This window comes from Myotis brandtii, unplaced genomic scaffold (genome assembly GCF_000412655.1).
Source record: "Myotis brandtii unplaced genomic scaffold, ASM41265v1 scaffold161, whole genome shotgun sequence".
NCBI lineage: Eukaryota > Metazoa > Chordata > Mammalia > Chiroptera > Vespertilionidae > Myotis > Myotis brandtii.
Window position 1 is genome coordinate 613,201 of NW_005355881.1, and position 14,068 is coordinate 627,268.

Below are 14,068 nucleotides of genomic sequence, written 5' to 3' on the forward strand. Positions count from 1 at the left end.
TGAACATCTTAGATCAGAGGTGAGATTCTTGCCCAGCTGTGACCTCCCCACCTGGATGAGAGCGGGGCCCTTTCCACAGAGCGGTGCTACTTACAGTGGCAGGCAGGTCTAGAGGATTAAGGTGCTTGTCCTGCCGGCAGAAAGCAAAAGCACAGAGAGAAGCAGATGGAAGAATGAGCTTTCAGTTTACATTCAGAACAGGACCAGGAAGGAAGAGCTTAATGGAGCAAAGCCATCCAAGAAAGACAGGACAGACAGAAACACAGATGCTCCTGGTCTCCCACTGGCATCCACCAAGGGCTTGTTACCTGATCCCACATGAATTTCAACCTCCTGAGCCCAGGGTACTGACAGACAACTAAAAAGTCTTTCTTCTGCACACCACTTGGGCTTTTACCAGAGAAATCTAGAAAGTGTGTTGGAAGGGCCCCTAGGGGTCTTTTAATCTGGCCCTTTCATTTGACAGAAAGAGAAACTGAGACCCAAAGAGGTTAAAGCATGTGTCCGGCCAGTGGCAGGCCCTGGACTCTTAGGTCAGAGCTTGTTCCCCTGCCCATCCGATTCCTGGTCTCCTCACTTGTAAATCGGGGGTCTGGTTTGCCTCATGACATCCTTGTGAAGTAAACGGGGCAGATGTGGTAGCTCCTATATTACAGGTGAGGAAACTGGGGTTCAGAGAGGTAGAGCTGTTTGCATAATGTCACACAGATAATTCATAGGAGAAGAAGGAAGTTTAGAACCTGGATCAGAGCTTACACACAAGACTTCGTGCTAAGTGCCTCCACTCTTGCTTCCTTAAGTAAGGCTCTCATTTGTTTCAATCTCCTCTCCCTTCTTGATTCTCTAACCTAGGGGTTGGCAAACTAAGGCCAAATTAGGCTTGTCAACTATTTGTGTAAATAAGGTCTTATTGCGAGACAGCCACATCATTCGTTCACCTACTGTCTGAAGTGGCTGGCTTTTGGCTACAACAGGAAGGGTGGATAGTTGCCACATGGACAATATAGCCCGCAAAGCGAACGTATTTACCCTCTGGCCCTTTAGAGGAACAAGTTTGCAGGCCCCTGCTCTGACCTAAGACCCCAGCTGGTTTCCCAGCTCGTTCTCCCCTGGGTCTTCCTTAGCAAAGCCACTCAATGGGCTCTGATCGCAGAGGGACAGGAGGAAGGACTCTTGGGAAAATGGCTGGGTTTCTGCTGTCTGCAAAGGGTGAGTGGGTGAGAATTCTTCTCTTGGAAGAGCCCAGATGAAAAGCTTGGAAAGGCAGCCACAGACCTGTCGCTTGTCCTCAGGAGCCTTCAGAAAAAGTGCATTAATCAGGGCAATGGCGTAGGTCTGAATTTCCTGGTTGGAGCTGTGTCAATGAAGAAAGAAGGCAGAGGAGATTAGAAGAATGACCAGCAAGATGACACTTAGACATGGTTCATGAAATCACTCACAGATTGTAATCAAATAATAACAGGGGGCTAAGCCTCAAAAGCAATTTTAAAAGTATTTGTTCAACAAATGCTAATTGGGCTTTTGCTTAAATCCAAGCAGAGGATACAAAAATGATTGGTCCCTGTTCCCAGATAGCTCAGTTTAAAATGGGAGACAGAGCCCTAGCTGGTTTGGCTCAGTGGATAGAGTGTTGGCCTGCAGACCAAAGGGTCCCAGGTTTGATTCCAGTCAAGGGCATATGCCTGGGGTTGCGGGCTCGATCCCCAGTAGGGGGCGTGCAGGAGGCAGCTAATCAATGATTCTCTCTCATTACTGATGTTTCTCTCTCTCCCTCTCCCTTCTTCTCTGAAATCAATAAAAATATATTTTAAAAATGTATAAAATGGGAGACAGATAATAAAAAGTAGAGTATTTTATGTAAATATAACTGCCATAGGTACAAACAGATTGTTTGGCCCATAGAGAAGAAAGCACATCATTTTGTCTGGTACCACAGTGGTACAGGGAGATTGGGGAAAACCACTTCATCCGAAGGGGCAAGAGAGTTACAGAGGGTTTTACACAGGAGATGACATGATCAGGTCTGAATTATGGAAGGAACTGGCAGTCATGTAGAAGAGGCGATGAATGGATGAACAAGCAGACCAGCAGCTTGGAGTCCAAGCAAAGCAGGAGGAGGACGGGAAGACTTACGCAGACGGAGAGGGGAGAAGAGAAGCGACAGGGCAGGGAGGCAGGCAGAGTCTCTTACTCACACCTGGAGGTGAGAGATGAGCTGTCCCACAGTGATTTCCTCTGCTATCTTCTGGTACAAACTCTGGCTATTCAGGACCATGCTCTCCAGGATGGCCAGGGACCTCTGAAGGATGGACACGTCCACCATGGGCTGGCTCACGTACCCTGCAATCTAAAGGCAGAGAGGGACAAATCAGGTAGGAAGTTCAGGGCCCACGGGAGCTGGACGGCTTAGGCTTCTGCTGCTAGCCCACAGGCTCTCTCCTCTCAGGTGTGTTGACCACATTGGGGCAGGTGTCCCGAGCTGGAGAGTGCTCTCTCTTTATGGCTACCAGGGCCAATGCCAGGGATTCCCTAGGCATGGAAAACTCAATTTCAAATTACAGTATCCAGTCAACTGTGTGTCCTCAAAATCCAAGGGCTTAATACTTCATTTTCAAAATAAGGACTCGGGTGTGAAAAAGCTGACTATAGAAAGCAGAGGATCTTACTGATACTAGGATATTATTTTATATCCAGGTACACTTCTCCTGACATGCACTGTGTCCCTATACACACGTAGAACAGAGAGACTTAGAGAGGTAGACAGGATCTCAAAGTCTTGTCATCTAATCCTCCTCAATCCCTATTATAATATCCTTAACACATGGCCAGGTCACTTTTGCCAAAATAGCTTTAGCACTGGGAGGTTCCCAAAGTCCCAAGACAATGGCAGGTCAGGACATATTATTCACTGGTTTTAGTTCAGTTTTCCGAGTTGATGCTGTCCCTTCTTGTAAAAGAAAGGAGGGCAAAACTAGAAGTCTCCCCACTCCTACCGACTGAGGTCAATCTGACAGTCCAAACAGGCTACCTGGCAGATTACTCTTATCGACAGGTCAATCTGACAGTCCAAACAGGCTACCTGGCAGATTTGTAAACAGAAGGCAGACTTATAAATATAAGGCAAATGAAATGAACACTTTTTATCAAAGAGAAGGGAAAGTCAGGAAGCAGGTCATAAGACTCAAGGATGGTACTGGCTGATGCTGGTGTTCTCCCAAGTCTCACTATTAATCCAGTGCCACTCTGGGCAGATTCACTCGGAGAGCCCAGTTCATCTCCGTGCAGGTCCTGAGAGTACAGCAGGGTAAGTCTTGCAGGAACCACAGGAAGAGCAGAGCTCCAGGATGAAAGTCTGGCCTCAGGGATAGAAAACCAACCCATACCAGAATGCGATATTGACTGCATCCCCACCTTAGCCCGGAGAACAACAGGTGACTGAGGAAGAAGATAAAGACAGAATGCTGGAGGCCTCACCTGTTTAATGAAGGTGATGGAAACCATGTCCCAGGAGACAATGCCGTGGTCCATGAGCTCTAAGAAGGCAGTCAGGGTGAATGCCAGCATCTCACTGTAGCTGAGACATGTGCAAAACACACACACACAACAATACAAAGATTCAAAACCAGGAACAGGTGTGAAGGCAGCCACAATGGAAGGATTTCAGTGTAGGCACTACATGAGCAATCAGTCGATGCAACTCTGAGTCAGCGCCCGCATGCACACCTACATAGACATGGAGCAGATCTGTCCAGGTATCCATCACTGAAAACATAAAGGCTGTTGGGGATTAGGCTTTCCTTCTCCATGTCACCTCATCTCAGGGAAACAGAATCACTTATCCATTTCCCAAGAACAAAACCACAGCAGACCTTTGTCAAACCCCAATACCTTGTGGGAGTACCTAAGGAAGCTTATGTACCATGTTCACCTTTAGGCCTGGAGGAGCAGAGAGTACAAACTTTGGACATGGGTTCAATTCCTGTTCAGCTGTTTGCTAACTGTGCAAATTTTATATTTTCAAACTTTAATTTCTTCCTCTGTAAAATCATGTTAATCTCACTGGATTGTGGTGGGGGCAAGATGACAATAAATGCAAAGCCCTTAGCATTGTGCTGATGGAAAATAAGGGTGAAAATGTTTTCTTCCCTTTGTCTCTCCTGTTTATACATTAAATCCTTTATACTTCTGTAGAGTGCTTTGCAATTAACAAACTATACTCCCATGGACAAAGCCTGCTCAGATCCATTCTCATTTACAATGCTCCTCATGACAATACTGGGGCATTATCCCCCTTTTAGAGAGGAAGAAACCAAGGCCCTTCTAATCCTGTACTCCTGGGAGACTGCAGCACTCTTGAGGGGTCAATGCTGATGACAGCGAAAGCTTCAGGATTTTCTAGGACTTAAACAAATACCCATGATTAGTTGCTTGGTTTGGCTGAAAATTTCAATAGCTGATCTGTCGGCTGAAAGATTTCTGACTCCCTCTCTGCCAGCTTAGGCTCCACAGGCTCAGAAGGCAAACTAAACATGTTATTCACTGTGGATCACGACAAGGCAGTTTCCCACCACATTCATCTTGGCGCTGGAGTAGCGTAAAGATGTTCATGGTGTATCTCAAAGTTCTGGACCTTCTCCACCCTGTGAAAATGGGTGGCAGGGAGATGGCACACAGGTAGGGGGTAACCTATGATAAACACAGAGAAAGGTGTGTGTGTGTGTGTGTGTGTGTGTGTGTGTGTGTGTGAGGAGAGGGGGGGTAACTGGACAGGGAGGGAGGCAGGGGGTGGTTAAGAATAGACAGACACCTGTTCTAGTCCATAATGGATAGTCTGCACACTAACCTTCATCAGACCAATCGTTTTCCATAAAGGTACAGGTCTGTCTTGAGCTGACCTCCCTCTTCCTGAGTTCAGCAACCCCTATTTTTACTACTCACTTGGCACAGTACCGTTTTGTGAGAGCCCAAGCAGACTATAAGATTTAGGACCACGATAGTGAATTATATCCCTCTGTGTGGACTCCTGTACTTGGCACGCTGCTCTGTATGCAGACGGTTTTCAAAAACCTCATTTGACTCAATGGAAATGAGAATAGGATGCCCTGTGGAGAGGAACAGACCTCCGAAAGCCCCAGACAAGACCTCAATAATACTCACTGGGACAAGAGCTTGGTTCCACTTTCCACGAGCCGCGTCAGCACAACAATGCCATCCATGTTGATGAACTCGGTGGCGAAGGTCACGTCGGCAGAGAGCTTGGCCAGCTCCTTCATGGCATCCAGCCGGGTCTCCATGCTGGATGACTGGGTCCTCTCCATCAGCTGGCGTGCGGCCCGGGACTGTGAGAGCAGGAACAAGATATTTGCCATCTGTTCCTTATGGCAGGTGACTGCTCGGTGGATAGCTCTGAGGCCCTTTCTGTGAACATCCACGCCTGAGGCAGAACTAGTTTTTTTTTCACTGCTTAGAAGCTGTTAAATAAATGTTCACTGGATAAACCGGGGAATTACCAATATGCCCAGACCAATCCTGTAGTATCTGTATCCTTTGTGTACACTCTGGTCTATGGATTAAAGGAATTCCCACCCAGGGAATACAAGAGATATCTGGTAGATGACAGCCCACTAACTCTAGCAAGTCATAGAGAAACAGATACTGGTTCCACATAGGGCAGTTTTCTATTAATTAAAGCCATTAGACAATGGAAGTGGTTGTCTCTTGAAGTAATAAGCTCTTAGTCACTAGACGCAATCAAGGAGAATCTGGACAACCATCTATCAAAGATGCTATAGAAGGGATGCCTGGGTGGAGAATTTAATCTGATGACCCTGAAGATCCCTTTCAATCTGAAAATGGGGGAAGCCTCACAATTTTTTTAAAACTTTCTCTTCAAGTCTACATCATTGTTCCTCAAAGTGATAGTCCTGGGGAAACTTTAAGAATATCAAGGAGCGGGAAGTAACTAATTTCAAAATAGCTTTTTGAAGATGAAGACTGGTGACAAAGCCTCCCAGCGTGGGAACTTTTCCTGGCAGAATGCTTGTCTCCACTCTGCAAGCTACAGCTACAATCCCTGCTCTCGTGTTCACTGATCTTTCCTTTTGCTGAACTTATTAACTTTATAGTCAATGCCTCACAATTTACCGTTTCATCATTCTCTATTTCTGGTGTGTTCATTTAATGTTCTCAGTTGGAATGGAAGAATCTCAAGAGCAATAATGCTTCTGTAGTCTTTATTGTTTTTTTATAGTTGCTAAGCAAGTGACTGAAGCCCAGTCTTCTTGCCGGCCAAGGAGTCAGGCCTGTTCATCTCCCTCCCTTCCGCCTCTCCTCTTTGACTATTATAGATGGCCCTTTAACAGCACACTGCTCTCAATGATACAGAAATCCTTCAAGATCTCCACAGCAGGGAAAACGTCCCCCAGGAGAAAAGGTCACAGGAGAGAACAATTTGAAGAGCACTGGTCTACATCACACTTAGAAACTTCCAACTCCAAATGTTAATTTCCCTCTTGAGACAGCATGTCTGGGCGGCTGCCTCCTGCTCCAGAGAGGTGTGCTCCTGGGAAAGTCAACTGCTCCGTGAGAGAGGTCTGTAGGATGCTTCGTGAGTCTATAAAAGTGATTAACTCCAAGACTGTCATATTAAATTAGCAGAGCTGAGGGGGGAATAACGAAGTCCTTAAGATGAGTTCAGGAAAAGAGAGGGAAGCAGAAGAATGGGACAGTAAGAATACTGGCCTAGAGTCTAACAGACCTGTAGCATTGTGACAAGTGACAAGTTAACCTCTCTAAGCTTAGTTTCTTTGTCTGCCAAATGAGGCTGTTAAGAGTGCCCATCGAATTGGGTGTTTGTCAGGATTAAAGAATATAACCTATGCAAAGTATTTAGCAAAATATGGGTGTTCAAGAAATGTTGGCGGTTATTACTTCGAGCCTCCCTTCCTTGCAGACAAACAAGTCTCTCTCTTTGTCAAGAAAACAGGTGCGCTCAATTTTCTGGTGGCCCTTCCGCAAATATACTGTCCTCCTCCTGGGCCAAGCAGCCAGGGCACACCCCTCCACCTGGGCTTTGGATTCCTCCTGTTCTGACCGAGGAGGGTCCTGTTCCATTCATTGCCCCCTCTTTTCTGCACTGTCAGCATCCTCTTGTCCATCTTAACAAGATTTTCAAGGACACATAAAAAGATGCAACCTTAGTTAACAACTCTGAAGGGTTGGAGGAAGTGGGGAACTGGGTAGATGGGAGAGGGTAGTAGGGGGGAGACCTTTCATTGTATCTTTGTGAAAATTTGTTGATTTTTTAAACACTTGAATGTTTTACCTCTTCCTAAAGAGCACATCTTTTGCACTCCACATTTCTGAGTTACTACCGTCTCCACCTATTTCCTTTTATAACCAAGCTTCTTGATAATGTGGTAAACTGGAGGTTCTCACTTTTTCACTTCTTTTTATCAACCCATGACAATCTGGATGTCACACCACCAAAACAGTGTGCAGGAAGCTCACCAGTGACTGACTGACGTAACAGGCCAACAGCCAGCCTTTCTGCTCTGTTTACTTTATCCCTCTGCTCTTGTGGACACCTCCGTCTGTCCTGACACTCTGCTGCCCTCAGCTCCTGAGCCATTTCATGCTCCTGGTTTTCTTCCTGCCCTTCTGGTTGCTCCCTTAGTTACCCTTAAAGGCTGCTCTTGCAGAAAACAGGAGTCATCCTGGAGTCTCCCCTTTCCTTCCACATCCAGTATGTTACCATGTTCATCCAGTTTGCCTCTAAATATTTTTATGACCATCCTTTCGTCTCCATTGCCATTTGCCTTCAGGGGCTGTTAACATTCCTCATTAGTTTCTTAGAGATTCTGCCTGCCACCTATCTTCCTTTTCTTGGCCCATCTTCCACCCTATCACTAAAGTGATCTTTCTAAAATATAAATCTAAATGTAATATAACTTCCTGCTCAAAATCTTTCAGTGTTCCCACCTTCCCTTCTAGACAGAATCCAAACCCATAAGCAGACCATCAGGGACTTCAGTATCTGGCTTCTCACTGATGGCCACAGGCCCTAGCCATCCTGCATCCCGCCTTCCCCAGACAAAGTACATCTCTCTGCTTGGGACACTTTTCATTTTCTTCTTTCTTCAGCTATTCTTGCGCAGTCTTCGACATTCGGGCTATGTGTTCCCTTCTCTGGGAAGCCTCAGGTTGAGTCAGGTGGTCCCTTTTCTGAGTTCCTACAACTCCCTAAGCAACTTTCCATCAAGACCCTTGAGAAAGGCCATATATTGTATTTGTTGGTTTAATCTCAAGCAGACTGTGAGGGCAAAGACTGATTTGTTAATCTCCACAGTCTTAGTTTCTAGAACAGAGTCTGGCCCAGGATAGATACTCATATATGTTTGTTAAATAAATTAATTCCTAAGGAAAGCAGAGTACCTACCGGGGAGATGGCCAGCTGTAAGATTGTCCCATTCTTAATGTCACTGCGAGTCTGGGGAGCAAAGAGAAAAAAGAATAACTAAAATAAAATATTAAAATTGTACAAGCTGTTGAGTCAACAAGAACTTTCTGTCATTTCTAAAGGAGCTGGAACAGAGACTCTTCAGTCTGGCCCTCTTCTCCTGCTGCTTGTTTCTTGGCACAGAACTTCTAAGGTCCTCTTTAAGCCTTGGGCTCTCAGGAAGTGAAACCATGGTGTTCCAGCCAGTAGTGGAGAACAAGGGCTGGCGCACCTTGTTCCAGCCAGGAAGCAGCTCTCCCAGTGAGTGGAAGCTACCCGGATGTGAGTAAGGTGAACGGCGTGGTCTCCTTGGGTGGCGCACTGCAAGGCAAGGCCTATATTGATTTGCTTCTCCCAGTACTGACCTGTTCAGTGATGTAGAGCTGGGGCCCGTCTGCATAACGCAGGGTGTAATACTCCGGGTTTGGCAACGACCACCTGTGTACGAGAAAAATAGTACAGCCCGTTTGGCTATGCCTCTGGACCTATCTAGAAGCTGCAAATAAATAATTTCAGCAGAGTTGCTCAAGGGATCAGGTGGCATGTTTAAAGGACTGGGACAAAAATCAAAGCTTTGGGTTGAGATGTTGAAAAATAACCTCCTCAAGGTTACAAAGAACCTTGTAAGATTGACAGCACAAAAGGAGGTACATACAATTCATCGTGGACCTCAGATCCCACCAGTACCTCAGGCAGGGCATTCCTGGACTTAAAGGAAAAACTAAAGATTGATAAGAGGTCTAAGGGTCATCCTCATTAGCTATACTTCCTGCGTAAGGCAACGATGCACAAAGCCCATACTGGGGATCTGACTAACTGGAGACCCTTCAGCAGAAGTCCTGTCAAGACCTGGTAGTGCTCCTTTAGTCTCTAGCTTGCCATCATCCAAAACAAGGGAGTTTCAACTTACCCATCACAAACTTCCTTGATGATGGATGCCAGGGGCCGTTTCTGAAAGAAAGAGAGAGGTCCTTCAACCACATCTCCTCGTGCCATGGTTCTGAACAGGGGCTGCCAAGCAGGATTAACCTGGGGTCTGAGCACGGACTTCTCCCTTGATAGCTTGTATTGAGAGGCAGCCTCTCCCAAGCCATGGGGACCAACGTTCCGTAGCGGGGAACAGGCCTCAGCTTCCGTCTGGCTGGTTCTTACTCCTGATGCCAGTGGTCCTCATCCCTAAAGACATCCTCTGCCACACACTTCCCAGATCCCTCTGCTCGCATCACTGTTTGTCATTTCAGGAGCTTACCTGGTCGATTTCAAGGAGCTGGGCATTAGCACCTGGCCACTCAATGGCCACTTTGACAATATCTGATGGTGGTGGCATTGTTCCCAACGGGCCCTACTTCTCTAAGATGCACACACAGATACGGCTGCCTGGGGAGAAAGAATCAGAAAGAAGGAAAAAGTCAGAGTTTGCTTTCACTTTTCACTCTTGTAAGATATTTTGGAAAACTAGAAGACAGACATTGTCCAACGGCTGAACTACTACACATGGAACTACTTAGTTTGAATTTTTCTAGATCACACCACAATCTCTCCTTGGGCTTTTTGTCTCTCTGGATTAAATCAGCAAGTAGAAACAGGACAATCCTGTCTATCAACTGCAGATCAGCCAGTAGGAAGACCTGCCAACGTGGCACTTCAGTTTAAGGGTAAGGAGTGCTCTGTGGCAGAAGAACACATTTACTGCAAATTCCTGTCTTGGGACCAGAGAGGGAGAAGCATATGCTCTGAGATGGGTAAGAACAGACGCCGCCTTCTCTTGCTTGGGCAGTCAGCTGAAGGAGCCAGCCCACTTGTGTTGTGCAGTCAATCCAGGAAAATCCCAGCATCAGCAGGGCCCGGCACATGCTCTCTTGCCTCCTCCCTAGTTATTGCTGCCACTCCTTCCCCCTCAAAGGACACAATGTGGAGCCTCCTCTGTGTGGGATGATGCAGAGTTCAGAATATGGGGAAGAGAAAGAAGACAGGAAATGCTATTTTAGCAGCTATTGCCAAGGGCAAGAGCTGCTGAGAACTCAAGTGTAGGGAGCTGAGGATACCCTCACACAGAGCCCTCTAGAGAAGGACAAGGTTTTGAAGTACCTCTGACCCCCTCCCGCACTTCTCTCCAAAACAAAGGAAAATAAATCATTTTGAACAAGTCTGGAAGATGCGCCCATGTGACTGATATCCTAGGCAACTCTGCTAGCTTAGTGGTATTCCAAGCAGCAGCTAAAGCATTCTCTCTCCAAGGTCTGACAAAGGGAAGTCACTAGACTAATGGATAGTTTCGTGTGTATTTACACTCCTCGCCTACAAGTTCCGGAGAGGCCTTTCTCTTAATGAAAAAGACCTTCCTCCTGCCCCCCAGGTTTAGCCCCTCACCCGTAATTCACTCCTCATTGATGGAGACCGCCTGCCTCCCCTGGAACATGCCGCAGAGCTGCTGCCGAGCTGTAGTTCCTGTATGCTATCCATTTTCCAGCCCAAACACAAAGCTCAGTTCTCCCAACCTTGTGAGCATGGCGAAAGGGTTAAGAGTCCCGTCCCCTTCAAACCAGAGGCCTCACAGGAGGGAAGCTTTCATGACTATTTCCTGACTAGGATGGGCCACTTCAGAAGTCAATGGTCACAAATACAAGCATTTCCAGAACATGACAGTGTAAGAGATGGTTTCAAGGTGCTTTCACTTAGTTGTTGAGTCCTCCCAGCAGCCGTATGAAGTAAGCAGAGTAGAATTACTACCTCCCTGTGAAGATGACAAAATGAAGCTCGGGTTAAGTTGCCCGAGCTTTCCCAGCTAATAAGTAGTCAAGGGGACAGAAGTTGGAGTTAACTTTAGCCAGTACTAGGCTGAATTTCTGTTCACTGCAACTAAATCAAGCCTAAAGGGACTTAAGGAGGCTGGCCTGATGGCCCCTAAAGCTTCCACAACTTTGGCAGCTCCGAGCAGAATTTTTCACGTGTAATTTTTATGTGCCTAGACACACAGCAAACCTCTGAATAGAAACTGGCCCCATGAGATTAACTCGTGGTTGAAATGCTCTGCTCCAGTGACACAGCAAAGCAGGGGCGGTACCACAAATATCTGGGTGCTAGGGCAGGCATCCTACCCTTATCGGTAAATCTGTCCTAATTAGGGGTGTGACTGTCAGTTGTGAGATCATTTTAGAAAATTGAGATGTCATTTACATACAATAAAATGCACAGAGCTTCTATATATAGTTCTATTATATGTATTTCTATTGTGTATATGTTTCTATAATGTAAATATATTATATATACGTATAATGGAAATACCCACATCTCTCTAATCTAAAACAAGACTTTGAACATTTTCATTACCCCAGAAAATTCCCTCCATCATTCCAGTCAATCCCCTACCTCCCAGCCCTCTGAGAGGCAACTTCTTTCTGACTTCTATCACTTTGCCTGTTTTTGTACTTTATATACATGGAACTGAACAGTATGCCTTCTTAGAACATTTGTTATTTAGTTAATTTTTCCTTGTTTTTAAAATAAGTAGACAGCCTGAGCAGCCGCATTTTCGAAGAAGAATGGTCTGATCATTTTTCCTTGTTTTTAAAATAAGTAGACAGCCTAGGTACAACAGGAAGAGCAGCTTGCTGGGATGACTTTCCCTGCTGAAGTAGCAACTGGATTTAGAGCCAAAGGACCCAGGACCTAGTCCCAGTTCCATCACTAAGTGTCTGGGTGATGTGCACATGTCTCTTTTACCCAAGTTTCAGTTTGTTTTCTACTGTGAGATGTGATTGTTAATCTAAAGCATGTGTAAGATGCCTTCTAAGTCTAAAAGTCCATGATTCTAAAGTGGAACTTAAAACTTTGAATGCAGATTGTCCATTTCAAAGTCCTTACCGAAAGAAGCTACACCCTTACTTCAATGGTGCTGCTAAGAAACAAATAGTGTTTGGGGGAACTCTTTTCTAGGTACTGTTATTAGAGATAAACAAGCTAAAGCTCATTAACTTACAGTTCCACTTGACTTTGACCCCATATGGCATTTCCTAGGTCGACTGTCCCTTTCCTTGTTAAAGTTAGCCCTGAGTGATTCCCTACTGTTCCAAGAATTTATATCCATTTTAAAGCTTGGAGATTTGCAACCACCAAGACTATTCCAGAGATACTATAAACCCCCATTCTCAGCAACTCCGCCTTTTCCCACAAAGCCCAGGCAGCCCGGTGTGTTGAATGACCTCTTCCCAACTATGCCATAGCTGATGGCACCACAGTGAATACTCAACTTTAGCTGGACTAGTCCAATTCTTCCTCTTGAACTTACAGACACAGGCTAAAAGGGAGTTGGGTGGCAATGGCCCTGGAACAGAAAGGTGACAGTCAGCTTTAGAACAGGTATCATGGCAAGCCCAGGCCATTCGTAAGCCAAAGGTACAGAGAAGCAAACCCCAAGAGCCCTGCAGAGGGAGCTGCTCTGCAGAAAGAATCCAGAAATTTGCAGACGATTGGAAGCCAGAAACCAGAAGCCACAAAGTCCTGGAAGAGATGGAAGAGGCCACTGCCTGAGGACTTTTGAGATTCCATGGCTACACCTCCTACACTTGTGGCACCGGAAATTCCCTTGTATCATGCCAATAAAACTTGAAATTAAACTAGCCTGCATTTCTGTTCATTGCAGCTAAAAAGCCTAAGACTAAGATTGACCCAAGCTTTGAAGCAGCTCTAATATGGAGGTATGAACAGAACGCAGCATAACACGCATAAGATGATGCATCAAGAAGGCCCTTAATTAACACTGGCTGAATTAATGAAGAGTAGAAACCACTTAGAGAAGTCTGGCTTGTTTAAAACAGAGCAGTTATATGGTGACTTTATAGCAATCATCTGTACATAACAGTTATGTGTAGATGCCTCTTTATAATAAGTAGACAGCCTAGGTACAACAGCATTTTTATAGCTGATGCTCACAAAAACCCTGAAATCACCCCCATTTTATAGGTGAGGCAGTTGAAGTTCGGACGAGTTGAGAAACTTGCCTTCCATACGCCTCCACCTCAGAACCGGATCACAAGGCTAGGTCTTAGGACTTCAAAATTCGTTCTCTTCCCTCTATGTAAGAATCCCTTTGATGATGACATTAGCTAACAATTACATAGTGCTATGGTACTGTTCTAAGGGCTTTGCAAATATTAACTCATTTAATCCACACAGCAACCCTGTGTGGTACATTATTACCCTTATTTACAGATAAAAAAATGGGAGGCACAGAAAAATTAAGTTCCATGCTCAGTGTCACAGCAAGGAAGTGGTGCAGCCAGAATGTGATCCCAGGCAGACTGGTGTTGTCTGAAAGCCATGCGAACACAGGAACCCTGTGCCTGGCCCATAGCAAGTGCTCAGGGGAGAATTCTAGTTTGCTGTACCTGAAGCTAGAATACACTGAAGCTAAGAGACCCACAAAACAGCAATTCACTATTTTAACAGATAATGGTACTCCACCATCTAAACCAGTGGTTCTCAACCTTCCTAATGCCGCGACCCTTTAATACAGTTCCTCATGTTGTGGTGACCCCCAATTTCATTGTTACAAATTGAACATAATTAAAG

General features: G+C 45.6%; 1 protein-coding gene across 2 annotated transcripts in view; it reads right to left on the bottom strand.

Moving 5' to 3' along the window:
- The window catches only part of ELMO2 (engulfment and cell motility 2), a 28,250-nt gene extending 15,479 nt beyond the window's left edge, over window positions 1-12,771 (bottom strand). The window contains exons 1-10 of one of the 2 annotated variants that reach the window (XM_014536357.1): window positions 12,747-12,771; window positions 9,747-9,874; window positions 9,408-9,448; window positions 8,863-8,935; window positions 8,438-8,488; window positions 5,158-5,339; window positions 3,475-3,574; window positions 2,196-2,347; window positions 1,276-1,354; window positions 95-130 (exon numbers count right to left, since the gene is read on the bottom strand). In XM_014536357.1, coding sequence (XP_014391843.1) covers window positions 95-130; window positions 1,276-1,354; window positions 2,196-2,347; window positions 3,475-3,574; window positions 5,158-5,339; window positions 8,438-8,488; window positions 8,863-8,935; window positions 9,408-9,448; window positions 9,747-9,824 — 792 coding nt within the window. In that variant the 5' untranslated portion in view covers window positions 9,825-9,874; window positions 12,747-12,771. Of the gene's footprint in view, window positions 1-94; window positions 131-1,275; window positions 1,355-2,195; window positions 2,348-3,474; window positions 3,575-5,157; window positions 5,340-8,437; window positions 8,489-8,862; window positions 8,936-9,407; window positions 9,449-9,746; window positions 9,875-12,746 lie in introns of those variants that run through there. The other variant, XM_014536358.1, reaches the window with a different exon arrangement.
- Between the last annotated feature and the right edge of the window lie 1,297 nt (window positions 12,772-14,068).